This window comes from Diorhabda carinulata, chromosome 2 (assembly GCF_026250575.1).
Source record: "Diorhabda carinulata isolate Delta chromosome 2, icDioCari1.1, whole genome shotgun sequence".
NCBI lineage: Eukaryota > Metazoa > Arthropoda > Insecta > Coleoptera > Chrysomelidae > Diorhabda > Diorhabda carinulata.
In genome coordinates this window covers 6,332,414-6,357,172 of record NC_079461.1, presented here as the reverse complement: position 1 = coordinate 6,357,172, position 24,759 = coordinate 6,332,414, and the positions used below count along the sequence as shown (strand labels likewise).

Sequence of the window (24,759 nt, the reverse complement as noted above, 5' to 3'; positions counted from 1 at the left end):
GTCATCATTATATGATACAAGATTTAAAAAGCGTTAGCCTAACCAATATAAAATTTGAACTAGATTCTATCCTGAGATCTGAGACTGTTACTTCGTTATCAACAGTAAAGTATTGGGTAACATAGTTTAAACGAGGCCGTACGACCTGCGAAGACCAGCATCGCAGTGGTCGACCAAATGAGGTGACTACCCAAAAATGTTGAAGAAAATCCACAAAGCGATACTGGATGATCGTCGACTGAAAGTGTGCGAGCTAGCAGACATAGTAGGTATTTCAAAAAGTACAAGTTAACTAAAAATTTAGACGCGAGAAAGTTGTGCTGGGTGCTGCGATAGAACAAAAACAGCGCCGCGAGCATGTTTCCATCGAGTGTTTGGCAATGTTTCACAAAAATTAAGATGAATTTTTATGCCGTTTCATGACCATGAATAAAACGTGGGTCTGTCACTTCACATCCAAAACAAAAGAACAATCAAAACAATGTATTAAAACGGAAAACGGACTACAAAAAAGGCAAAGACCGTTCCATCTGCAGGCAAGGTCATGGAGCTGGTTTTTGGGATAATTTTCATTGACTATCTTGTGAAAGGAAAAACTATCAATGGCGAGTATTATGCGAATTTATTGCAACGTTCAAGCGAAGAAATCAAGCAAAAACCGCCGCATTTGGCTAAGAAGAAAGTGTTGTTTCATCAAGACAATGCACCAGCTCACACATCCGTTATTGCAATGGCCAAAAGCAATGAATTAAAGTTAGAACTGCTACCTTATGCATCATATTCGCCAGATTTAGCACCGTCAGATTATTTTCTGTTCCCAGACTTGAAAAAACTGCTTGGTGTTAAAGATTTTACAGTAGAGAAAAGGTGATGTTGGCGGTTAATGGCTATTTTGAGGAGCTTGACGATTATTATTATAGAACTTATTGAGCATCGCTGGTAAAAGCGTATAGAGCTAGAAGGAGATTACGTTGACAAATAAATATATTTTTTTTCAAAATTTTTGTGTTTTCTTTGTAGGGCCATGTACTTCTGGGACCTTCCACGTATATTATATCAATGAGAAATCCCAAAATTCTTTTGGAAAACTAATAAGCATGTTTCCATTCTATTACATATACAATATAAAAAAGAATTGGGTTGATATTCTAAATAAAAAGCTAAATCTGATTTGTAAAGAAAACTAACCTCAAAGTTGGATTTTTGTCTACAAGTAGTTCTTTTTAAAAGTTACAAGATTAAAAAAAGTATGAAAATTTGTTTGAAAAATGTTTCATAATTTCTCTAAGAAAACGTTGTTCATAAGAAAATTGATGTATTGGCTCAAAAAGTATTGAGAAAAAATGATTTAATACAACAATTTTTTGCACATGCACAAAAATCAAATTATGTTTCTTTATCTGTTTTTGAGAAGCTACATAAAATTAATGCAAAAAAGAAACAAAAACAATGTGTAATTGAAATATCTGCAAACACATAAAGATTTTGTAAATAGATTTAGTTACAAAAAATAAAAAAAAAACTAGGTGTAAGACATTCATTTAAAGCCATGCATTAAACTAAACACTCGATATAAAAATTATTATATACCTTAATGTTTCCCTGTATGCTAAAAGTTTAATAAGATTGTCTCAATAAACAATGCATTCAATATATATTCACTTTTTCATCATGTTCGTTGAAACTTAACATAGCAAGTTTACCAGAAGAATCAAATAATGAATAATCATTTTTGTTAAAAAACACATATACAAATAAATTTATATTTGCATTATGAATAAAGTACATTTCAAAGTTATTTATCACTTTTATTTCCAATTGTAGAACAGTGGTTTCCAAAGTTATCCAAATGGACCCCAAGGGTTCACATGGGAAAGTCGATATGGGTCTACTTCAACTGTTAAATCCGATCCTCATAATTTTTGACGATTTTGAAAATATAGGGAGTTTATCACAACCAATAACCTCAAAGCACATCAGCACGGAACACCGAAGGGATCAGTTATCAATCCAATTATATTCCCTATAGCTATAAACATCACCAATAAGTCAGAATCTATGCAGATGATCTGGTTGTGTACATAGAAAGTAAAAATCTAATAACAATTCAATCAATTCCACAATCACACATAAATATATTTGAAAAATGATACAAACACTTCGCTTCTCTGAAAGGACCAAAAACCACTATTCGAACTAAATGGTATTCCTTCGATGTAGAGAAATTTGGATTACATTTATGATTCTAGTTGTCCAAGTATGGTACAGAAGATCACTATCCAAAATACGAATCTAATGTAGTACTAATTTAATTATCAGACCACTGAAATTTACGACGATTGATTTTTGTAAAATAAAATTTATTGTGCCAATATAATGAAAATCAGGTGAAAAGTAGAAAAAAGTTGCCATTTTGAACTGGTGTATCGGTAAATATATGAAATGTGTTGAAGGAAATGTGATTACATAAAATAAAGTGAAGGAATTCTCTCTGAAATATTAACTAAGCACAATAAAACTTTAATTAGGGAAACGAGTCATAAAGCTAGATTAATTGATTAGACTTCTTACTAAACTTACGAATACGGTGGAGGATAGGGTGATATTCAGTAAAAATATTTTAAATAAGGGAGGAATTTTTTATACTACCCACTTGTTTCTGTTTAATGAATACTCAAGTGGATATAAAATACGTATATTTTTATTTAATATTATAAAAGCAGATACAAATGTATAAAGCTTCACAAAACCTAACGATCTAATTAGAAAACTCTCCAGATTCAACACACATTTATATATTTTTTAAATAGACAACCTTCTCAAAAGAATTACTAGAATAGCAATTAAATTTAAAAACAATCATCTGTTTAAACTACCTATAAGGAAACAAACTTTTATAATTATATCATTTACAAAAACAGATAAATAAACAAAGTTATTCTAACAATCACAAAATGTAACAAAAGTATATTTTAACAAGTATTTGCTATGGTACCACGACAATAGTACCATTCCAAGTAATGTTTCAAACACTACAAAAAATGTTTTTATTTATTAATTATTACTAAGGTATACTATAGTAAAATGTTGGCCAAAACTTTTTTAATTAACAACTGGAAAGTAGATATTGCACAAGATGCTCTTATCAAATTATTAAAAAATATTATATAACATACACAAGAATAAAAAACTTGTTGAGAAACTGTGACAACGCCCACAAATATCGCGTTAGTACACGCTCTTGAAGTCGTAACCAACTTTCTACTTTTTATGCGCTGATCGTCAAAAACATAACCTCACTTCACTGAGTGAAAAGAAAATAGAATTTGTAGGTGATCAAGAGTGTCAGTCAGGTACAAAAAAACTAAAATTTGGCAGAATATAGGGAATCTTTTTCCTATTTGAAAATTCCATGACAAGAACTGTGATTAACTTCCTGATCTAACAACAATCAGGCTTACAGTAACATTGTACAATATATTTTATAGTACAATAAGATTGAAAGGCGTTTAGAATCCAAACGATCAATTAAATTGCACAATAAACTTCCGGTAGTTAGTTCTCAAAGAATTAAATTTTTTCTTCAAATCATCTTTGCTTGCCTGTGGAAACATCTCTTTGTATTTAGACAACAATGATTCGTAAACATTACTTTTTTTTATCACGGTCATGATATTTCTTTCCTTGGCATTCCACAAAGATGGCAATTCTCTGTACAATTTAACACATTCAATAAACTCTCTTTTCTCAACTTTTCATTCTCTTTTTCCGCCATTATGCACGCGCGCGTGTGTATTCTTTGCGCAATACTGACCCTACACAATGCAATGGTAAAATATGGTGCAATTAAAATTAAGCTCACTCAAACTTTTGTTCAATCATTGTGCAATATTCAATATTAACCCAAAACGGTCAATAATATTGCACAATTCGTAATATTGCGCAATAAAATTGATTGTCTAGGGGCCGCCTAATACTTGAATATGGACAGTTTCTATAAGTGGAAGCTGTTCCGACTAAGGAAGACAGAATGACAACGATTTCTCTATCCTCCGAGGTTTCAGCTCGGTTCTGCGCATTCTCAAGCATGCGCAGTATAGATAAAGTGTCTCCAACAAGAGAGAAAATGGATATAGTCGGCAGCGTAACGTAGGGACGTTTTTTCTTTCCTATACCAACTGTCCATATAAGATTATTACATATATGCTTAAATAAGAAAAACTTGGGAGCGACAAATTACTCTGGAAAGTAGATGATATTGTTGGAATGGCTATTAGTGTCAAAGAATGTTTTTCATGTTAATGTGAAACTATTTTTTGTTTATGTGAATTGAAGTCATTGGCCCACATTCTAAAATTGTTGAATTTTCTAAATCGAAAAGCAATCAGATTATTTAACAATTACACTAATTGGTGTCCTCCATTAGGAGTTTATTTTTAAATTAATATAAGTTTACATTTGTCAATAAAAACGTAATGATAATATGTTTTTACTACTGGCAACCAATTCATAATAAGGAATACGATGTTTAACAGAAATTAAAATAATTAAAAGTCCATTGAGCACCAACCAAACTTGATAAAACCTTCCCCTGGGCCCAAATTTTTTTTTGTTGTGTTTTTACACTCTATACGGGGTGTGGATCTAACGAAAAATTCATTTGAAATAAAAAGGTTACTGCTAACACTTCCCACAGTGCCCAGAGCGGTCCGTATACAAAAAACTACTCGAAATAAATCTTTTCATTATATTTCTTTGAAGGTACATCCTACTTGCAGTTTGGAAAAACAAAATTTTGTTTGCTCTTTTTATACTTCGAACGATGACTTATGCTTTTATTTAAAGAGCACACAAATGTGCGATGTGTTTTAAGAAATATTATATGAGAGATCAAGGTCACGTGAAGGTGACACAAATGACAAATTTCAGCCAAATATTATTCGTAATATGTTGAAACAAATTGAAGAGTGAATTTTTTTTGTTTTACAATGGAGTTGAAGATTATACAAAAAAAATCAAAACGTAATCAAAATAGGGTAATGTTTGAAGTACCCAAGACGATCCAAGCAAACTGTTATCACATTTAAATACCATCCATGGAGAAGGTTTGGAAGAGACAAAGTGGGTATAAAATAATTAAAATAAATTTTATTATAACGATTTGGAACAACTGAGGAATTGTTGAGGAATTTCGGGAAAAAAAACAATTGATTCCTATAAAAAAAATCAAGATCATATCATTTTCGTTTCCTGTTACTTTAATGATCAATCAAAAATAAACTCTTAACGGAAAAAGTATATAATTAACATAAATAGCCTGTAAAGATCAACTGAACATAACTACAAGTTCAATATCATGTATAAAATTCTTATTTTGATCAAAATTTTTCAAAATATCCGTTTTTTGTATCAAAACTGTACAAAGAGGGATATAAAATTGTAGTACAGACAAATATTTGTATATATTATCAAAAATCTGTACATGTGTTAAAAAATGTATATCCCACCACCAAAAATATGATTTGAAAAATTTAAACTTACGATCTTTTACAGTTACTGTTGGATTCATCGTTTGATCGAAAATCTTAATTTTTTGCCGCTTATGTTTTAAAGCTCCTGGTTCTAAAAATATCAAATAATAAATAAGATACTGAAACAACATAATAAATAAAGTGATATAAAAGTTTGATTATTAACACTGAATAAATAAATTTGAATTTAGTTCACTCATAAATAAAATATTTTATTGATTTTAGGTCTAAATCAATGAATTATTTTTTTATATAAATATTTGCATTATTTTGGTTTTTATCAAAATATTTGGTAAATCGTTATGTATGTTAGCAGGCAAACCCGATTTCAGTACAAACTAGTTTTGCCCAGGACAAGCTACTTCTACTGAACACACTGTTTACACTACTACCACTACACCAACACTCACAATTACACTGTCTGACGAGCGTTTCGATAACCAAGTTATGTAGTGTGTAGTGGTAGTAGTGTAAACAGTGTGGTCAGTATGAATATCACCGACGGTTCAAGAAATTTCAACTTGAACATTAAAATATAGTTTAGGTAGTAAACTTTGTCGATATTTCTTTTACCGTTTTTATTTAGACATGTTCAATTTAATTGACTCATTTAAATGTTTGGGGTTTAAACATGTTTTTAATCCAAGGCCGAGGGTTGAATGGTAACTGAACCTTAAACAGATGTTGCGGAGTTAATTCGTAACTCTTTCGAAGCCCTTCGATGATTATTTTGTTTTAAACAAACTAAATGGAAAAAAAATCATTTGTCGATAAATATGCTGATCTGGGAATGTATATTTCAAATAATTTCTGACCTCATATGTCTCTTGAGATTTTTATACATAACATAACGTTATTCCATCGTGTTTGATATTGTGCTTGGTTGTTTGTGCTTAAACATTCATAAGCCAACGTGAGCTAAAAACAAATCATGATTCAAAAATTTCCACTACAATCTGGTAAACAGAAATCCAATGGAACAATTTCGAAATTCTATTGAAAATTAACACTGGTCGGTTTTATACTGAATACACTGTTTATACCACCACTACACTGCCATAGTCGCGTTTCGATAACCAAGTTATCGTCTTCAGAGACTGAAGTGAACAACAGTTATCGCCAGACAATGCAATTGTGAGTGTTGGTGTAGTGGTAGTGTAAAGAGTGAATGAATATCACCAACGGTTCCTGAAATTCCAACTTAATAGAAACTGGTTCTTCCAGCTTTTCGGCTTATTACAGGAGCAGATCTTCATGAAGCAATACAAGTAAAAAAGAAAGTTGGAGATTCCTAAATTTCCTTGTCATACACAGGCAATGAAACAAAGCATTAAGCTTGTGGGCTTCTTCGTCGGTAAGTGGGCCTAGGGAAGTGATAGCTTTATAAAAGCAAAGCTGAAGTCAAAAAACTTTAATGCCAACTTTTGAAACTAAAAGAAAATATAAATTCCAACAGCTAACAGTAAATTTTGAAGGTTCTGAGATGCTATAGGTTTCGACATAGGTTGGGTGGTACTGCTGGGACGTGGAGGAGCTCAATAATCAGTCACCTCCACGTGTTGACACCAAAGATTAGTGTACTGATTCTTTGAGAAAAATTGGTAGACTAAAAAATGTAGATATTTAATTTAATCTATATGCTCTCTATGAGGAATGTCTAAGCAAGATATGGCACAGCACAAAAAGACAAAAAATCCAATTGCTCAATACTGGAAAAATAAAACTAGAAAAACAGAAAGGAAACAGAAAAAAATTAAAAACATGCAGACTTGCTTGTAGCAGTGGAGCAAGAATTAGTTAAATTGATAAAATAATTTGGTTGTTTTATTATACTTGTATTTTCTAAAATAAATATCATCATAAAAGTGTAGTAAATTCACGAAATTTCAACCGGGAAAATGCGAGTGGCAGCCTGGAAAAACTGGAAGAAAGACGGGAGTTTGATTTTCAATTTTTACTCTTAAAACGACTCTTGTAAAAGTACCCACAAGCATTTTTTTTCTTTTCCCACTCCCCCAATGTTTTTTTTTTGAAAAGACTGAACCTTTTGAAATGAAAAATACACAGAATTTTTTGAATAATTCAATTATCGTTTATAAAGTGTCACTTAATGGGACAGAATTTAAGAAATTTTGATTTTTTAGTTTTATATTTCCAAATACGCAGTGGACCTAAAAATCTGAAAATAATTTTCACGTTTGTCGAGGAACCATTTTGTTATTATACATTTTATTTCATTTTGTTTAATCAGGGTTGAAAATGTTAAGTAATATTTTGGAAAATTCAAGAGTATTTATATAAAAACCAATTTATCAATTGATTTAGATAAAAAATCAACAAAATCATATTGAAAAAAAAAAGATAGAATTGGTCAAATTCATCCAAAATTGTCATACATTGAAATATACTTAAATGCCAATTGTAATGTGTATTTATTTCATATTTTATGATTTTATTCCTTGTATGAACATAATATATTCAGGATATGTAGATATTTCACATAATATGATAAAATATATACTTAATAATCAAACTCATAATCACAAATTAAGAATACGTTAACTTCTCGAACGTTCATGTTTTTGAGGCCAATCTGGCTAACACCTCGGCGTTGGTTAATAACTTTCCCCCTTCCACCGGAGCGTAGTAACAAGACATCTCATCAAATTCACTCTGTGTAGCATGAGGAGCTATGGCAGTATATAAAGCATAATGCTCAGCTTCTGTTAAATCCAAATTCATTTCAATATCATCCGAGGATATGTTAATAGTGTCTTTAACATCGTTATTCGTTAAATTTTCATTGCTATTAGGAGGGCTATCTTTCAGTGGTATACGAATACTGTTAGAAGAGTGAGTCGATATGTTACCGGAACTTTTGGCTAAAACATTTTGAACCTGTAGAGATTTTGTGCTGGTAATGGTTTTCGTCGAAGGAGAGACGCTGGGTTCGCGAGAAGGATTCGCAGATTTAGATTTTCCTTTACGGAATAATTTTGAAAAGAATCCTCGTTTTTTAGGATTAGGTAAAGTCGAATAATTCGGAGTTGGAGGTAAATGTTTTTCCGGTGGCGACAGTTCCTGCTGTGATTTAGGTCTTTGTAAATTAAATGAGTTAGTTCTGCTCACTGTTCGTATACTAGAGTTTGATGTATGTAAATCGGGTTTATTATTTTTTTGTAAACTGTTTGTGCTGCCGATGAACGTTTCTAATTTTTTAGTACGTTTCGGTGGAAGAGGAGGCAATTTTTCGGCATCATTTTCTCGTTTATTCGATATCGTGGAGTTATTAGTCGGTTTCGGGGGATAAGATGGTCTTGAAATAATATCTACGGGATTTTTGAAAGCTAATTGTAGACTAGAATACGTTTTAGCGTCATCGAAAGAGTCATTGTAAGGTAAATCGGTTTTATCATATTCTGTTATAGGTTGAGTGAGTAGACGATTTTTTGTATCCGAATAAATTTCGTCTAATTCCGCTACTTGGTTGATGAGTTCATTGAATGATTTCTCTTCGACTTTATCAGGAACATTTGTCAAAATACTGTCATTTTTATCCAATTTCAATTCGGAATAATCCATATTTTCTGGAATTATTTGGTTATTATTGGTTTCTGTAGCTGTGTTCCAGTCAATAGGAATTTCGCTGACGATTTGAATAACTCCAACATCATTAGCGTTTTGATCAACAGATTTATCTAATAATATTACTTCATCATCAATATTCGGTAGATTGGTTGCAGGTAAAACTGTTTCCTTAGGTAGAATTGTTTCCTTCCAACCAACGTCATTCGTTAAACTCAACTGCCGCTTTGTCATTAATTTCGCATCGTTCGCTAATATGGAATCGAAAAGATTATAATTTCCTTTTTTAGCTAGTGTTCTTCGGAACGACCAATACGGAGGCCTACCTGAATCTATTGGGTGTAGTTCAAATGGTAATGCATCACTAGTAGCGCCGTCAGAGGGCCTCCTAAGTTGGATGAAAACCTTGACGACATCGGTTACGTCTGTTGTTTTATACTTCGGAGTTCTAAACCAAATAGCGTGTTGTTTGTGTACTTGGGACGGTTGGAATTCGGCAAATGCTTCCCAATCACCATTTTCTTCGAAGAATCTCACTTGAATGTCTTCTTTTAATACCTGAAAACAAAGTTTGTCAAACTACTTATAAAACCACGTTTGATACTGTCTCTGGTGGGTACCCGACATAGCATTTAAATACTTTATGAGGGCGGTTTAATGGAAGATAGAGAATATACAATTGAAGAAACTTGAGAAATTTTTTGTTAATATTATCCTGAAAATGGTCTTCTGCTTTTGAAAGTAGCCAAATGGAAACTGATGGTTCGGGACTGTAACTACTCCAGAAATGGTTAGCTAATGAAGACAGGGTTGCGTTCTTTCCTCCTTTCCCTTAATATTAGGTATGCAGATGACACTGTAATACTAGCCCACACCATTCAAGATATTAAACCATTGTAAAGAGAAAAAAAGCTTCCTACTTTGGCTACATTTTTAGAAATCAAAAATTTGCCTTGTTACAGCTGATCATGGAAGGGAAGGTAGAAGGCAGGCGCGGCCTGGGTAGAACAAGATTTTCATGGTTGGAAAACCTTCGAGATTGGTTCCATGTACGTGATGCCGTAAATCTAATACGCATGACTGAAGATCGCGAGGAATTCCAAAGGATGATTGCCAACCTTCATTAGAATGAAGCAGGCACTGGAAGAAGAATGAAGTAAATATTTCAACCGACTTGGTATGCAATATTTGGCTTAAAGTTGGGTCTCGACAGTACTTAATACTGATCAGAAGCTCGCTAGATTAAAAATTTATACTTTAGGTGCACCATTATATCTTTAGATACACAAAAACAGTATGGATTTTACCTAAAAACGTGTTTCCAAGGAAGCAAAAACATTTTTTCGTACAAGGACACAGTGTTTCGAGAATCTAAAGGTTTAATCTTTTTGGATTATTTAAAAAAAGGGAAGATGATAAATACCCACCATAATATTGATGTTCTGACAAGTTCTGATGCTGAAATTGACTAAAAACGACAGCATTTGTTGCTGAAGAGTTTTGTTCCATAACGACAATGCGCTTGTCAATATTATTTATGAACTTTCTTCGTAAATGAAAGTTATTTTCAATCAGTCGTTTAACACGTATTTTAATTTAATAAAATAATTGTGCAAATGAAATCCATACAAACCTTTTCACATAAAAGGACGATATCTTTCCTTCCGCCATCTACGTAACTGCTACAATCTGATAATTTAACTATAGTTAAATCTGACATCGCTTTCTTATCGTAGATAGGATCGCTGACTACGGGAGGTACGGTTACTGAAAATTTTCCTGGAGTATCACCTTCTAAAAAAACTTGAAAACACAGCCTAACGACATTTAAGTCTATAGAGGTGGGTTGATTTCTGTGACTGAAACCGGCTAAAAATAACAGTTCGTTGAAATTTTCAGTTCAAACCAGCAGTACGTATAACTTTTCGATTACAAATCTACTGTTTTTTTTATGTTATTATTATTATTATTATTATTATTATTATTATTATTATTATTATTATTATTATTATTATCATCAGAAAATGTAATCAATATGGCAATCAACTGTGATCTGTATGCAACGAGAACAAAATGAATTATAACAATTATGTACAAATTGCATACAGTACTTCTTCCAAAAGTTTAGTAAAACAAGATTTTATGTTTTTAGCAAGTTGCTATTCCATAAACTGCTTGTAACATTATTCATTATCATATCAATATTTCATAAATACGCACGGCACTCATCTAACAAACCGTCAGTCCACGTGGACTCTCATCTCCACTGTTTACCAATCAAAACATCGAATCGTACACATAAATACATTTCTATTGGTCGAAGCTGTATGTACACAATTCCTTCGAAATATTACTGGCAGATATTGGCGTCGCTTGGCGAGATTAATTGAATTAATAAATTTCTTTAAATAAATAGAAATATGGGCGTTCTTTAGACCATGGGCGAATGAAGACAATGAAATTGCACCGTGTAGTGAGAATAAAGACAGGTATGAATTTAATAATATTTAGTATTTAATAATGATTTAGATATACAAACACTGCAAGTTATTTTAAATATATTCGAATATTTAAAAAAGGAAAATAATCAGCAATCTGACAATGCAATCATTAATAAGAATTGCTGGATTAACTAGAGTAAATAAATTTCAAAACAGGGTTGCGACATTTTAGCATTTAAGTCTGAAAAAAATATTCCTATTTCTGTCGTCCATCGTAAAAAAGGCCCAACAAACAAAGAATTGCTTACTGTTATTGAAGGTCTAAAGTTAGAGAAAATTTATTATATTGACAAGCTGTGCAAAGAACAGGGTCATACAGAATTACGAAAATGTAATCCAGAACTGAATAAAGAGGTTGTAGAAGTTGTAGAACTTGTAAAGAAAGTTCTAGCAGCAGACCGCCAAGAGCTTTGGAAAAACTGTGTTGAATCTGTTATCAAAGAAGAAGATTAGAATGTGGTATCCACCCTCTTTACAATTCATCAAAAGTCAATCAATTCATAACTCTAGTTCAGACAATTCTGACTACCATGATTATTTATAAAGATACTTTGGAATTGAAATATGTTTTTTCTTTTGTTTTATTTCCAAAGAATTTATTTTCCTTTACGATTTTTGCTTTGAAATTTCGTGTTTCAGAAAAAAAAATGAATGGGCTCCAAAAACGGATCAGCTCACGTCTGGTAGCCTGTTTAAACCAAACGCGTTTACATGCATGTACATTTTACTCGTCCATTTTCGTTTTATAATTTGATATTCACTTGTAGCAAGTTGACGATGTAAAATAACGATTTTTTTCTAAGTTCTCAGTAGGACTACAATTAAGTGCATCTGTCTAAATGACGACGTTTATTGCCGTCCAATTTATAATGATTCGATTGCCTTTTAACGAATACTTTCTCGCATTAGATATACATATGTTTTAAACAAAACTAAAACGAATTCATGAACGGTTGGCGGAAAACATTATTCCATTGGCGTCCAAGGTCATTTGGTTCAGTGGTATCATTTAGTAATATGTTTTTTTTTTTGTATTTTAACATGGCAAGAAGTCAGTTACATGATAAAAACGTTCTGGAGCATTTTTAATTTATGCCAGGCAGCGTTGTGGAAATGAAATTTGTTACATGAACTGTGTTCCGTGATCAAACGTTAATTTGTAGCCATTCTTAAAAGAAAAATGATTTTATTCGTTTATGCAGATTATTCTCTATAATTTCGTTTTGCACTATATGTCCTTTTTTATATACATACTCTTATAATTAAGGGCGAATGATTGATACACCTCCTGATTCTTAAAAAAGGAACCATACAAACTAATTATAACACTCATAAAATTCATTAAAAGCAACCAAAATAACTGAAAAATTGTCAGAAAACGAAGAAGGCTCAAAAGCAAACACTCAACACCTTTCAGATCGCTACCGATAGGTGGCATTACCGCTGCGTCCGCTGAATGTGACCAATGAGTGAACATCACAACTCCCAGAGCAGCCCACTCGGAAGAACGTTCAATTAATTGAAACATCCTTTCGGTTAAGTTGGACGTTTTATTATCCTACACATAGGATTAGAAGTCGGTTTTTGTCCGTGATGGTTTGTTGCTCTTCAAATCAAAACAACTTGGCGATTACCATCACATGAATGCGGAAATTAGGTCGAAAAAGTATTAAGCAGGTTGGAAGAATGTGATGGACAATACTTCTAAATCTACTAAATACAATGTATTACGTTTACCATATTACCATTTTGAATGAAACCCAATATAATTAATTTGGGTTCAAAATGAAGGTGAGGTAGCGAAAAATAATACAACCTATGTTCGGAAAGTAGAACGTCGCATCGCGCGATTTGGTGTAGGGCTTGGTATAAAGGAGTTTTGGCAAATAAGCGGATCGAACCTCAGAGATATTCGAGCTTTTCGAGCGACATCGACAGGACGCTTGGATTAGTGCACGTCTCTCTAAGAGCTCAGGAAATAGCAGTCGAACTGATAGCACAAAATGTTCCAGGTTGACCAGTAAAAGGTCGAAGTACTACGAAGATTAAAATAAACAGTCGACTACATCAGGCCGGAGATGAGTGCTTCTGGGAAGCACGATAATGCGCTTGCTCACTCGGCGTACTAAAATGAGTACTTAGACTTTTCATCATCATTTACGATCTTAAACTTTTGATTAGCGGAATGGACGACGATCGTTCGGGACGGTGAAAAATGCGACAACCAGCGATATCGTCGAAAAATGTCACGAAAAGGTACTTGACGACCGTCGAATTCAGCTTAGAGAAATAGAAAATGGTGTCGGTATCTCAAAATATCGCTTGCTATATACTAATTGAAGAATTATCCTCGCGTTGGGTAGTGCGTTTGCTCACACCAAAAGCGCTTTGGAATAATCATTTCCACGGGCAGTTTAAGTGGGATTTTTGTAGATAAAACCTGGATTTACCACTAAAATGCTGGAAGAAAAAAAAACAGTAAAGACAATGGATTGCAAAGAGCGAACCTGTTCCGAAAACGGCAAAGACGGTTTCATCGGCCGGAAAAATGATGGCGACCGTTTTTTGAGATTGTGTACATCTTCAAAAAGATAAAATGAAAACAGGAGAGATACCGCATTTCAAAAAAGAGACAGTGTTTACCATTAGGACAACACACATTCTCACACTTCGGTGATCGCAATGGTTAACTGTTACGAGCTGTTCTCCGAATTGGTTGATCACCCACCGTATTCACCAGTATTCACCGTATTCATTGGCCCTCAGCGTCTGGTGCCTGTCCTAAAAATAATTCTTCGGACGAGGAAGTTATCGCATACGTGAAAGCCTATTTTGATTCATTGTTGTAGGTTAAGATTGACTATAAATACCAATACACGTCGTTGTCATTTAAATAAGGTCTAAAAATCGGCGAAATGACGCAATTCATGTTAAAAATCGATGACGTAATTGTTCAAAACATATAAATATTTTCAGAATTGTTGTATGTTACACGGTTTCATAAAGGAATCTTGAAAAAATTGTAATGTAAATACTGACATTAAAAACATTCCAAACATTTTTCCAACTAAAATCAAATTTTAATTTTAGATACAGATACGATTTGTTTAAATTTCGTACATTTTCCTCGAGTTATTTTCAAATCGGATTAGTAACAACTTAAATATATTCCATTAAAAAAATCAATTTCCACTGTAAATTTTATTTTGTTCCGGAAATACTTGAGACATTCCACAGCTAAATCGCACTATAGTGTAGGTTACAAATCAAATAACATCAATTTAATATTTCGAGATTTTTGGACACATTATGATGAAAGCCGCTAAGTACCTTTCTCATGGTTCAATTTTATTCACTTTATAATGAAATAACTTACTCAAAAAAGGATCAACGTCCAATAACTGTCTCTGTTCCAAAGATTGCGCCATCTTTGCTCTCTTCACGCATTGAATACCCACATTTTTAAAAGAAATTAACGTGTTATTTCCATCAATTGATACGTTGTTTAATAAAATTATCCCCTTTTCGCAATCCTTGTTATTTGCTTTCGATACCAATTTATAAGGATGAGGCCTTAAAATATAGAAAAAGAAAAATCATTCTTAATAATATTCAACCTCATCTCATATACCATACTATTTATCATATTTGACCTGATAATGAATACAGAGGATTTCGATAATATTTCTTTGCACAAATACAAAATAATAGGTTAACTTTATAACTGTTCAATGACTCTCCACCACATTCCAATACAATAATTTCCTATTAAATTAGTTCTTCAGCACCTTCACCATCGATTTATATCTCTCAACAATAAACGATATTTCGATTCAAACGTCAAGTTAGAAGGTTTACCTTCTGTTCAGGTTGTCTTCGAGCTCTTTAGATGTTATTATAGTCAATTTTTATATACGAGAGAGTAATAAAACCTACTTACTAATCCAAAACTTAGTACAGTCAATAATCTAAATATTTCCTGAAATTTTCGTAAATGTACCTGATCTAATTCAATTTTTTGGGGTCTTTCATAACTATAAGCTATACAGAACAATACAAAAAGGTTTGGATTGGCCAAAATCCATGTATATTAAATATTACATATCCATATCATGAGATCTATAAGTAATTATTTGCCAATAAAAGAAATTTTGTTTGGCGAAGAAATTGTACAACATACAAGTTAGAGAGGTGTACAACTTGGAGAAAAATTTTCCCATAAAAGTCAATGTATTTCATTTGGTTCTATCAAAATGCGTACAACATAGGGAGGTGTACAACTTGAGAGGTTTCACTGTATTTGAATTCCAAGAATACGAATTACCCTGAACTGAGTCGAAGCACACTATGGAAACTTTTAAAAGAAGTAGGTTTTCGCTGGAAAAAGGATTCCAGAAAGTCTATTTCTGGAAGAAGAAATTACCTAAGTATTATGAAAGAAATGTGTTTTATTTAAATGAAACATGGATTAACGAGGGACGTACACCAAATTTCCACCTATAGCTTATGCTCAAGCATTTCCTGATCGTCAGAATCTGCTGTTTTCCTGAACTCAGCCAAAAGGCCGACGATAGAGAATAATACATCCACAGTTGTACTCGCTGCACTCAACATAATCTACTCTACTGTCCAAAAGCTGTTTGGGTCGTCGAGCCATTGTGTTTTTCTCTCATCATTTCCATTGGTTTATTCCTCACGCAATGTATTGATGCCTCACGTAAAGAAGCCCTTTTGTAACAATCACCACAACCCCAACCCTGCAGAGGAGAAAGCTTTACTATATCAGGGCCATTCTAGAAATAAATAATACGCTGAAAAAAATAGTGTTCCTATTCTCCGCAACGAATTTATTTCTATTTGTCTGTATCTAACTTTTCCAACACCGAATAATGTTTTTTCACTTTTTTCTTTATTTTCAATTCTGCTATTCCTTCAAGGCAATCTACTACGTCGCTTACCAACATTTGACGTCGTTTTTCCATTAAGGTAAGACACTGGTAGACAGGTGCTCGATCGTCTCTTCTTCTCAATTAGCCACTTTTTCAACAGTTTCCTTTATCCATATTACGTCCGGAGTTTTGTGCCAATGCAGTGATCACTCTAACGGTCTTATGGATTAATTTTTTTATGAATTTAATTATTTTTTTTATTTTCTTTTCCTTGATCAAATCGTTTTGTATTAATAGCATATTTCAACAATTTCATTTTGTAATCTTTTTCGGCATCTTTTACTTTCTTTTTATAAGCCTAAGTGCTTTGGAGTTCCCTTCCACTTTGTTTTTCCATAACCACCCAACAATTTGATTACAGATAGCATTATAATTTTGAATAATCAACAAATAAAGATAAATAGAAATAAAAAATGGTATCAGAAAAATATGGTTTCAAGTTGTCTGAAGTTCACGCAAACCTAAGCGGTAGCAATAGATATGGCGGTGGCGTACACGTACTACAAAGTCTTTCATCTCATGTTGCTGCGAAGGAAGAGTAACCAGGCGAAAGAAAATATCAATATAAATTTATATCCACATTTTCAAGCTGTTGATTTAATAATTAAATAATTGTCATTTAAATTATTGAAAACTTATTCCATAATTGAGTATGAACATTTCTATAATGAGTTCTCTAAGACAATTTACGGAAGATGATGTTAAAATGATTCTAACCTTGAAAAATCAGTCATCCAAAAGCACATACCGAAGGTCATTTGAAAATATAAAAATGTCCATACATCTTATGGTAAGTGTTCGCCATAGCAAACGCTTCTGATTGGCGTGTTTAGTTTTTAATTGATAGGCTTAGGGCCGCTGGGATTTCCAGAGGAAATTTTTGCTACAGTTTTATTATATTTCTCCGTGGATTGGAAAATTATTATTTACTGCAGCTACCATATACGCACAGACATGTAGAAATTCAATGCAACCCATCAAACTTGAGATTTCCACATTAAAACCTATTATAACTTTTGTAATGGCTTTTGCTTCACCATTTCTTCCTTGCTTCTCTCTCTCCTCCTCTCTTCTCTTCTAGCCGTTTTCTATCCTTTGGATATAGGCCTCTCTCATATTTTTCCAGTTTTCCCTGTTCTGTGCCACTTGGTACCAGTTAAGTCCGGCTGTTCTCTTGATATCATCATACCATCTTTGTTGTGGTCTGCCGGTGCTTCTTTTCTCCCCCCAAGGTCTCCATCTTGTTATTTTTCCGCTCCAGTTGGTGTTATTTCGAGCAACATGTCCGGCCCAGTTCCATTTAAGACTACCTATTCGCCTCACTATGTCCTCGATTTTGGTTCTATTTCTTATCCACTCATTGGTTTTATGGTCTTTAAGCGTTATTCCTATCATTTTCCGTTCTATTGATCTTTGATGTACCTTTAATTTATTCAAGATTTTCTTTGTTAGGACCCATGTTTCACATCCGTGGGTTGTTACTGGGAGAATGCATTCCATGTAAACCTTGGTTTTTAGTTTGAGGGGTAGGTTGGAGTTGAAGACGTGTCGCATCTTCCCGTAGGCCGCCCATCCTAGATGTATTCTGTGGTTAATTTCAAGTTCTTGATTGGTTTTACCCAATGTTAATTCTTGACCTAGGTAGATATAAGAGTTCACTTTCTTTATCTGTTGTCCTCGCACATTTATACTCTCTTTGTTTGTCCGTTGGTTTGTCATGAATTTGGTTTTAGAAATGTTCATTTCTAGGCCTACTTTTCTTGCTTCTTGTTGTAGTTCTATAAGCATGTATTCTAATTCTTCACTGTTTGGGGCAAAAATGGCAATGTCATCGGCAAATCTTAGGTTACTTAGTTTTTCTCCCGATATATCAATTCCTCTGTCTTCCCAATGTAGGCTCTTAAAAACGTCTTCTAGCACCAGTGTAAACAATTTGGGTGACACAATGTCTCCTTGTCTAACGCCTCTTTTAATTATGATTTCCTCAGTGTCTTCATATAGCCTTACTTTCATTTTTGAGTTATCATTTAGTGTCTGTATAATGTCAATATATCGTTGGTCTATTCTTGCATTTTTCATTGACCTGATAATTGCCCAAAATTCAACTGTGTCGAAGGCCTTTCTAAAATCTATGAAGGCGATCCATAATGGGATGTTATATTCCGTTACTTTTTCGTTCAGTGTCCTTACGGTGTGGAGATGTTCTATTGTGCTCATGCCTTTTCTGAAGCCCGCCTGCTCATAGGGTTGGTATGCGTCGAGTTTGAATTCAAGGCGGTTTGTTATTATTCTCATAAAAAGCTTGTAGATCTGTGATAGCAGGCTGATTGGTCTATAGTTTTCTAGGTTGCTTGGATCACCTTTCTTATATATCAGTATGACTATCGCGGTGTTCCAATCCTGTGGTATTCCTTGCTTACCAGAAGCAATTATTTCAATAAGAATAAACAAAGGATTAACGCACCAGTTGATACAGTTTTTGAAATTCGTCATGAATTTAGAATAATTCCTAGTTAAACTACACATGGATAGTCCAGACAACTAAGAAAATAATCAAAATTAGGAACTAAATCAACTTGATGCAACAATGTACAACTACTGAAATACTAAGATATTTATTCTCTCATACAGTAGAGCAGTGCCCAAAGTCTATGACTATAAAATTAAGTGAAAGCTAGTAAGGGAATGGACGTGGTCTCTGAACTCACTGGCACCGGAGTATATAGCAATGAACAAGCTGATCACATGACAAAGAAAGGCGGGACAAGTTCTTTCATAGGACCACAACCTTTTTTAAGTTTCCCAAAAAGACCAAGAACAGAAACAGACCATAAGTCTGAAACAATCGAAAAAATTTATATCTTATTCTACCAATTGGTCCCATCAGCAAATATGCTCACTAGATTATTACTATTGAATTAAGACTTGAAGACAATTGGAAAAACTGCAGAAACCTCTTGGTGTTTTTTCAATGAACCAAAGGGAACATCCGAACACTTCCTCTGTGAGTGGGAGGCTGTCCATCGACAAACCTACGGTACTTACATTCACATTTCTTAAAACCAACAAAAAGTTGGTGAAAACGTTAACAAGATCGATTCATGGCATTTAGGCCCCAACTCATCTATAATCACCTAACCTAAAGAATAAATACTTGAACGACCCAGAGGAAACAGAAAACACCGAGGTATCCTTCAATAGGTTTGTTGTCGGCACGTGTTACAAATTTATGTAATTTTGTTACATTTAAGACAGTTTTTTAAAACCCAAAATATAAAAGAAGTAGCTGCTGCAATAATTAGTCGAGAGACAGTGATTAAAGTTTGAGAAGATTCAGAAAGTAAATGTTTGCAAATCGTTAAATGGTTTATGAAGATTAAGTTTTATTTTTATTGCAGTCATTCTAGTAAAATGTGTTCGTACGATTAATAAAAAGACTATAACAGAGTATTAGTTTGTTTTAATTTAAAATTTAAATGTTGCTACTGGGAAGTTACATTTATTGACAAGCCTACCAAGTAGAATGTATATTTTACACATTAAAACAGTTATGTACTTTCAAATTGTCGGATTAGCTTGCGTATACCATTTCACAGAACAATTTTTTTCAAGATTCCTTCTTGTTATTAATTCTGAAGAATTATAACATTTAATGACAGTTTTATAAACATAGAGTTTATTGTCGACCTCAAGGTAGTAAATGAAACTTATCGGTCTATGTTATATCATAGAAATGAGCAAATAAATAAATTAAAAGTTTATGTATTGTAGATTATTTGAAGTTTTTTTTTCTTTTTCACCATTACGATAAAATAATTGATTCCGAAAAACCGGCGTAATTTAATAGAAAAGATTCTACTAAATGATTGATGTCCGATGCCTTTTGGTTATATAAAACAACTTATACAAATATAGAAAAAATATTTATTGTACAACAATCTATAACTAATTTTCTACATAGCTGGCATAATATTTTGAATGTCTTCTGTATAGAAGGTTGCCGCCTATTTTAAAACATGTGGTAACATGTTTTTTATCAACATCATCAACATCATGACCAGCAAAGAAATATTTTAGGTGTACAAAGGGATGAAAATCGCTAGCAGCAAGGTTCGGGCTGTACGGAGGATAATCAAACACGTCCCATCCAAATTCCTGTAGTAGTGTTTTTCTTCGCAGTATTATCGTAAAAAAACATCTTTTGATAATCTCTGATCTCGTCCTGTATTGCGTGGGGAAATTTCTTCATGGTCTCACATGTGCATTGATTGTTTGGTATCCTACTAAGAAATCAATCAACAAAATGCCTTTTCTGTCCGTTATACTTAACTTTAACTTTCGTTAGGGACCAAGTGTGCCTCTATTCCATTGATTGCCGTAAGTTTCATCACCCATTACTATCCGAGAAAGAAAAATAAAATGCACGAAACGTAAACAAAGTTTTCGAAATTTCAGAACTGTCTCACTTATCTTCTAATCATTGAATGGCTCATTTTGCCCGTAAACCTCGCAGTTTCACTTGTTTTAACTTTGAATTTAGAAAACGAATCACAGAGTTTGCGGCTGACATCATAAAGAATCGAAGATTTGAAAATGTCCTACATTTCTTCTTCTCGAATTAGAGTTATTGTCTGGATATATTTCGTATCTACATCTTTTTTGACGTTATACTTTTACTACGTTTGGTATGGAATAATGACTTGTTTCATCATATTTTTCCCTGTGCCTTAGCTTATACTAACTGCTTGTGCAACCCTATACTATGTTAGGTTAGTAGGAGTATTCTCGACCTAGATAGGTCATGGTTCCCTCGGAGGTTTGAGGCGCATTGTGTTACTCTTTTTTTCCACAATTTGGAAACTTCGTTAAGTATCCAATAATTTTCCTTTCAAGGCATAGTTTTTTACTTTTTCTATGGCTAATTCCGTTGTTTCTTCTATCTATTCTATGGGCTTCCAGCATTTGACGTTGTTTTTATGTTAAGTTAGAGCAGACGCTCAATTGGCTCTTCTTCTTCTTTACACTCTTTGCAATAGTTGTACGTCTGTCTTCTGGATTGAGTGTATCGAAGTTTTATTATGTTTTTTGTTTTCACTACATTGATCCTGTACCAAATCAATGTGTATAACTGTGTTTTTGATAAACGATGTTTACTCTACTCTTCTGTTTGAGAATGGTAGCTACTACAATTGTCGACACGGATAACCAACAGTCATTCAAAGCCATAAGACACAATTAAATTTAACGATAAGTCTTTGCACAATAACAACATATTTCTAATTCTTTGAATTGCACTAAAAATTGCTAATAAATAGATAAGTTGTTGATTCAAGTGGTTTCCAATGTGCCATTTTGATATCTGGATATCTGTATCGAAAGTCAAAGACAAAACTTCATTTTCTGTTCTATTGAAGTTTGCACTCTTGAATTGGAAGTTAGTTGAAGACTTTATATCAAAATTAGTCAAATATTTAGAATACTTTGTCTAATAAATACAAAATATCGATATTTTTGTAACGAAAAGTATACGTATACTGCTTAACATAATCATAGTTATAAATATCTTGGACAAAATAATAGGCATATAGTTTAATTAGACAAAAATTTATAGAAACATTTATGATTTATATATACGGGAATGATGTTTATTGTAAAAATATCTGGACTTTGTTTCTAATAACAATGCAAAATAATTCATATATTCAGTTGTCTTCAAAAGTTGGTTTATACAGATAAATCAAAATTGAATTCTAAATAAAAATATAAATAATTGACTTTTTATATAACAATATGCATAAAAAAAGACCAACTTTCAACTATTGTTTTCTTCTGAAAACTAAAGTGCGAATTTTGATTCGAACGTTGACTACAACTATAGATAATCTTTATACAGAGTGATTAATTCATAAGTGTGAATATTTACACATACAACAAAAACCTTTTTGATACAGTAGATGGGTGATTCCGTTCTAACTGTGATTTTTTGTATTCAAAATTTCAAGATTTTAAAATTTAACTTTTCTAACTTTTTTATGCATATTATTCATCTATTTTACTGTAAAAATAAAACTCTAAGAGGAATTTACTACAACTTCAAAGTATCACGAGCAAGACACAAATGTCGGATTTTGAGTTCCACGGTACTGACTCATTTATCCACGGTACTGACATGGTAACTTAAGATATTAAACAACAAGTGCATCAATTTTCCTCAGTTTGATCATAAACATTAGAATTTATAAGGTAATTAGTTTAAATCATTTGTTACGACAAAAAAAATTAATAATTTATCGGTAAATTCTAGGAATGGACATGACACGGTACTGACATTCAAGTGATGTAGTATAAGTTTTCTTTAAGTGGCAAGTTATATTGTATAAAAATAATGTTTAAATATCTTAAGAATTATTCAATTAACACAAAATTTTTATTAATTGATTATTAATTAATGACTAGTACAAAAAAACAATACAGGACATTGAATATCACAGTTATAATGGAATCACCCAGATAGCAATCAAAATTATATGCGATCCGAACTGTCAATGTATTTCCTTGTTTTAGGAAATAGATTCTACATTTTCACAAATTTTGAGAGCCGTAATTTATTATGCATAGACTCAAGATAGAACCAGACCTGTTGAAAGGCGCCTCTACATAGACCGGGAGGTATTGGACTAGTGATTGTCCGCGATTTTCTCATTCCTGCCTTTTGGAGAACCGAAAGAGTAAAGAAGGTACTTACTACTCCTGAAAAAATCCTTGGTTTACATTGACAATTTTCTAGAAAAATAATATTTTCTTTGCAGAAATTGATCCTCTGGTGATTTTTGGATTCCTGCTATATTGATAGAACGATAGTTTATCATCGATTTTATTACTAAAACGGCAGGAAAGTTATAAGGGTTCTATAACCCTCCTGGGTGATCGATTAATCGATATATATTTTTAAAAATAATCGGTAATCGATTAATCGAAAATAATCAAACAATCGAAAAATATCGAATAATCGGAAAATATCGATTAATCAGAAAATATAAAAATATCGATAAGATAATCTTGAGGTCGTTAAAAAGTTTCGCGGCTATGGCATACACACTATTTTTCGTACAACCGTTAAAATAATCAATTTAACGATTAAAAAATTTAATTTCTGAATAATTATTTCAACATAATCCAAATGTCTTCTGTAGGTTCATTATTTGGTTTGTTTTTATTGGGAATCAAACCATAATGTCTTCTGTATGTTCCTAGTAGTATACTCGCTCTTTATCTTGTTTTGTTGTAGGAATCAAACCACAATCGTTCTTTTGAAGCTTTTGATTATTTGCGATTAATCGAAAATATTCGATTATTTTCTATAATCGATTATATTTTTTGATAATTGCCCAGCCCAGCCCTGTCCTGGGTTTCCGGGATTTTCTGATTTTAGCAATAAAATCAAAGATAAACTATCGACAGAAATCGGAAAATCACGACCGGGCACTTTTTTGGAAAATCTCATTTCTCGAGGAAAATATCAATGGGAACACGAGAAGTTTTCCAAGAATCGTAAGTACTTTCTATATTCATTCAGTACTCAGGCAGCAATCAGAAAATATCGGACGACACTCGGTCCAATCCCTTCCGGTCTATGAGTAGAAGACAAAAATTAAATATTCTTGCATTTGAAAGATTTAATTACAACGTAAATTTGAAAGAATTTGGATAGGTAATAAGCCATCGATTAAAAAAAAGAACCATAAAGCCGATTTAAATAAAGTTAATGTCTTCGTTTATCAAATGACGGCAGTTACTTTATTAAAAGAACTTTCTTAGTGACGCTTTGTGCGCGTGCGTACCTGTCAGATATGTCACAAATAAAATTGATTTTATTGAAATTGCCGCTATTACGATAATGTACCACTCTGGGTCAGTGTTGCCACAATTTAAAAGCTGAATGTAAAAATTGAACTAGAAAATGTACTAGATTGTAACAACTTCAAACAAATTTAATAAAATTATAGAAATATGTATAAACATAAGTTTAAATTAATTTTTTTTCCAAAAATGTTATAGACTGTGTCAATTATTATTTTAAGGATGAAAAATTTATATAAAGTTTACCGATAAAATAAGCAATGCAGTACAAAAATCACACGATCAAAATATAAATCAACTTGGCTCTGTTTTCTAATTATTGTTACAATCTAG

The 24,759-nt window shown here is 32.7% G+C and overlaps 1 protein-coding gene across 4 annotated transcripts in view; it reads right to left on the bottom strand.

The window, feature by feature from the left end:
• LOC130890924 (embryonic polarity protein dorsal-like) overlaps positions 1–24,759 on the bottom strand; it is a 76,818-nt gene that overhangs the window by 9,921 nt on the left and 42,138 nt on the right. For 2 of the 4 annotated variants that reach the window (XM_057795356.1, XM_057795358.1), the window contains 3 exons: positions 14,994–15,190; positions 10,750–10,985; positions 2,682–9,674 (listed from right to left, as the gene is read on the bottom strand). In XM_057795356.1, the coding sequence (XP_057651339.1) occupies positions 8,106–9,674; positions 10,750–10,985; positions 14,994–15,190 (2,002 nt within the window). In that variant the 3' untranslated portion in view covers positions 2,682–8,105. Of the gene's footprint in view, positions 1–2,681; positions 9,675–10,749; positions 10,986–14,993; positions 15,191–24,759 lie in introns of those variants that run through there. The other 2 variants (XM_057795359.1, XM_057795357.1) reach the window with 2 other exon arrangements.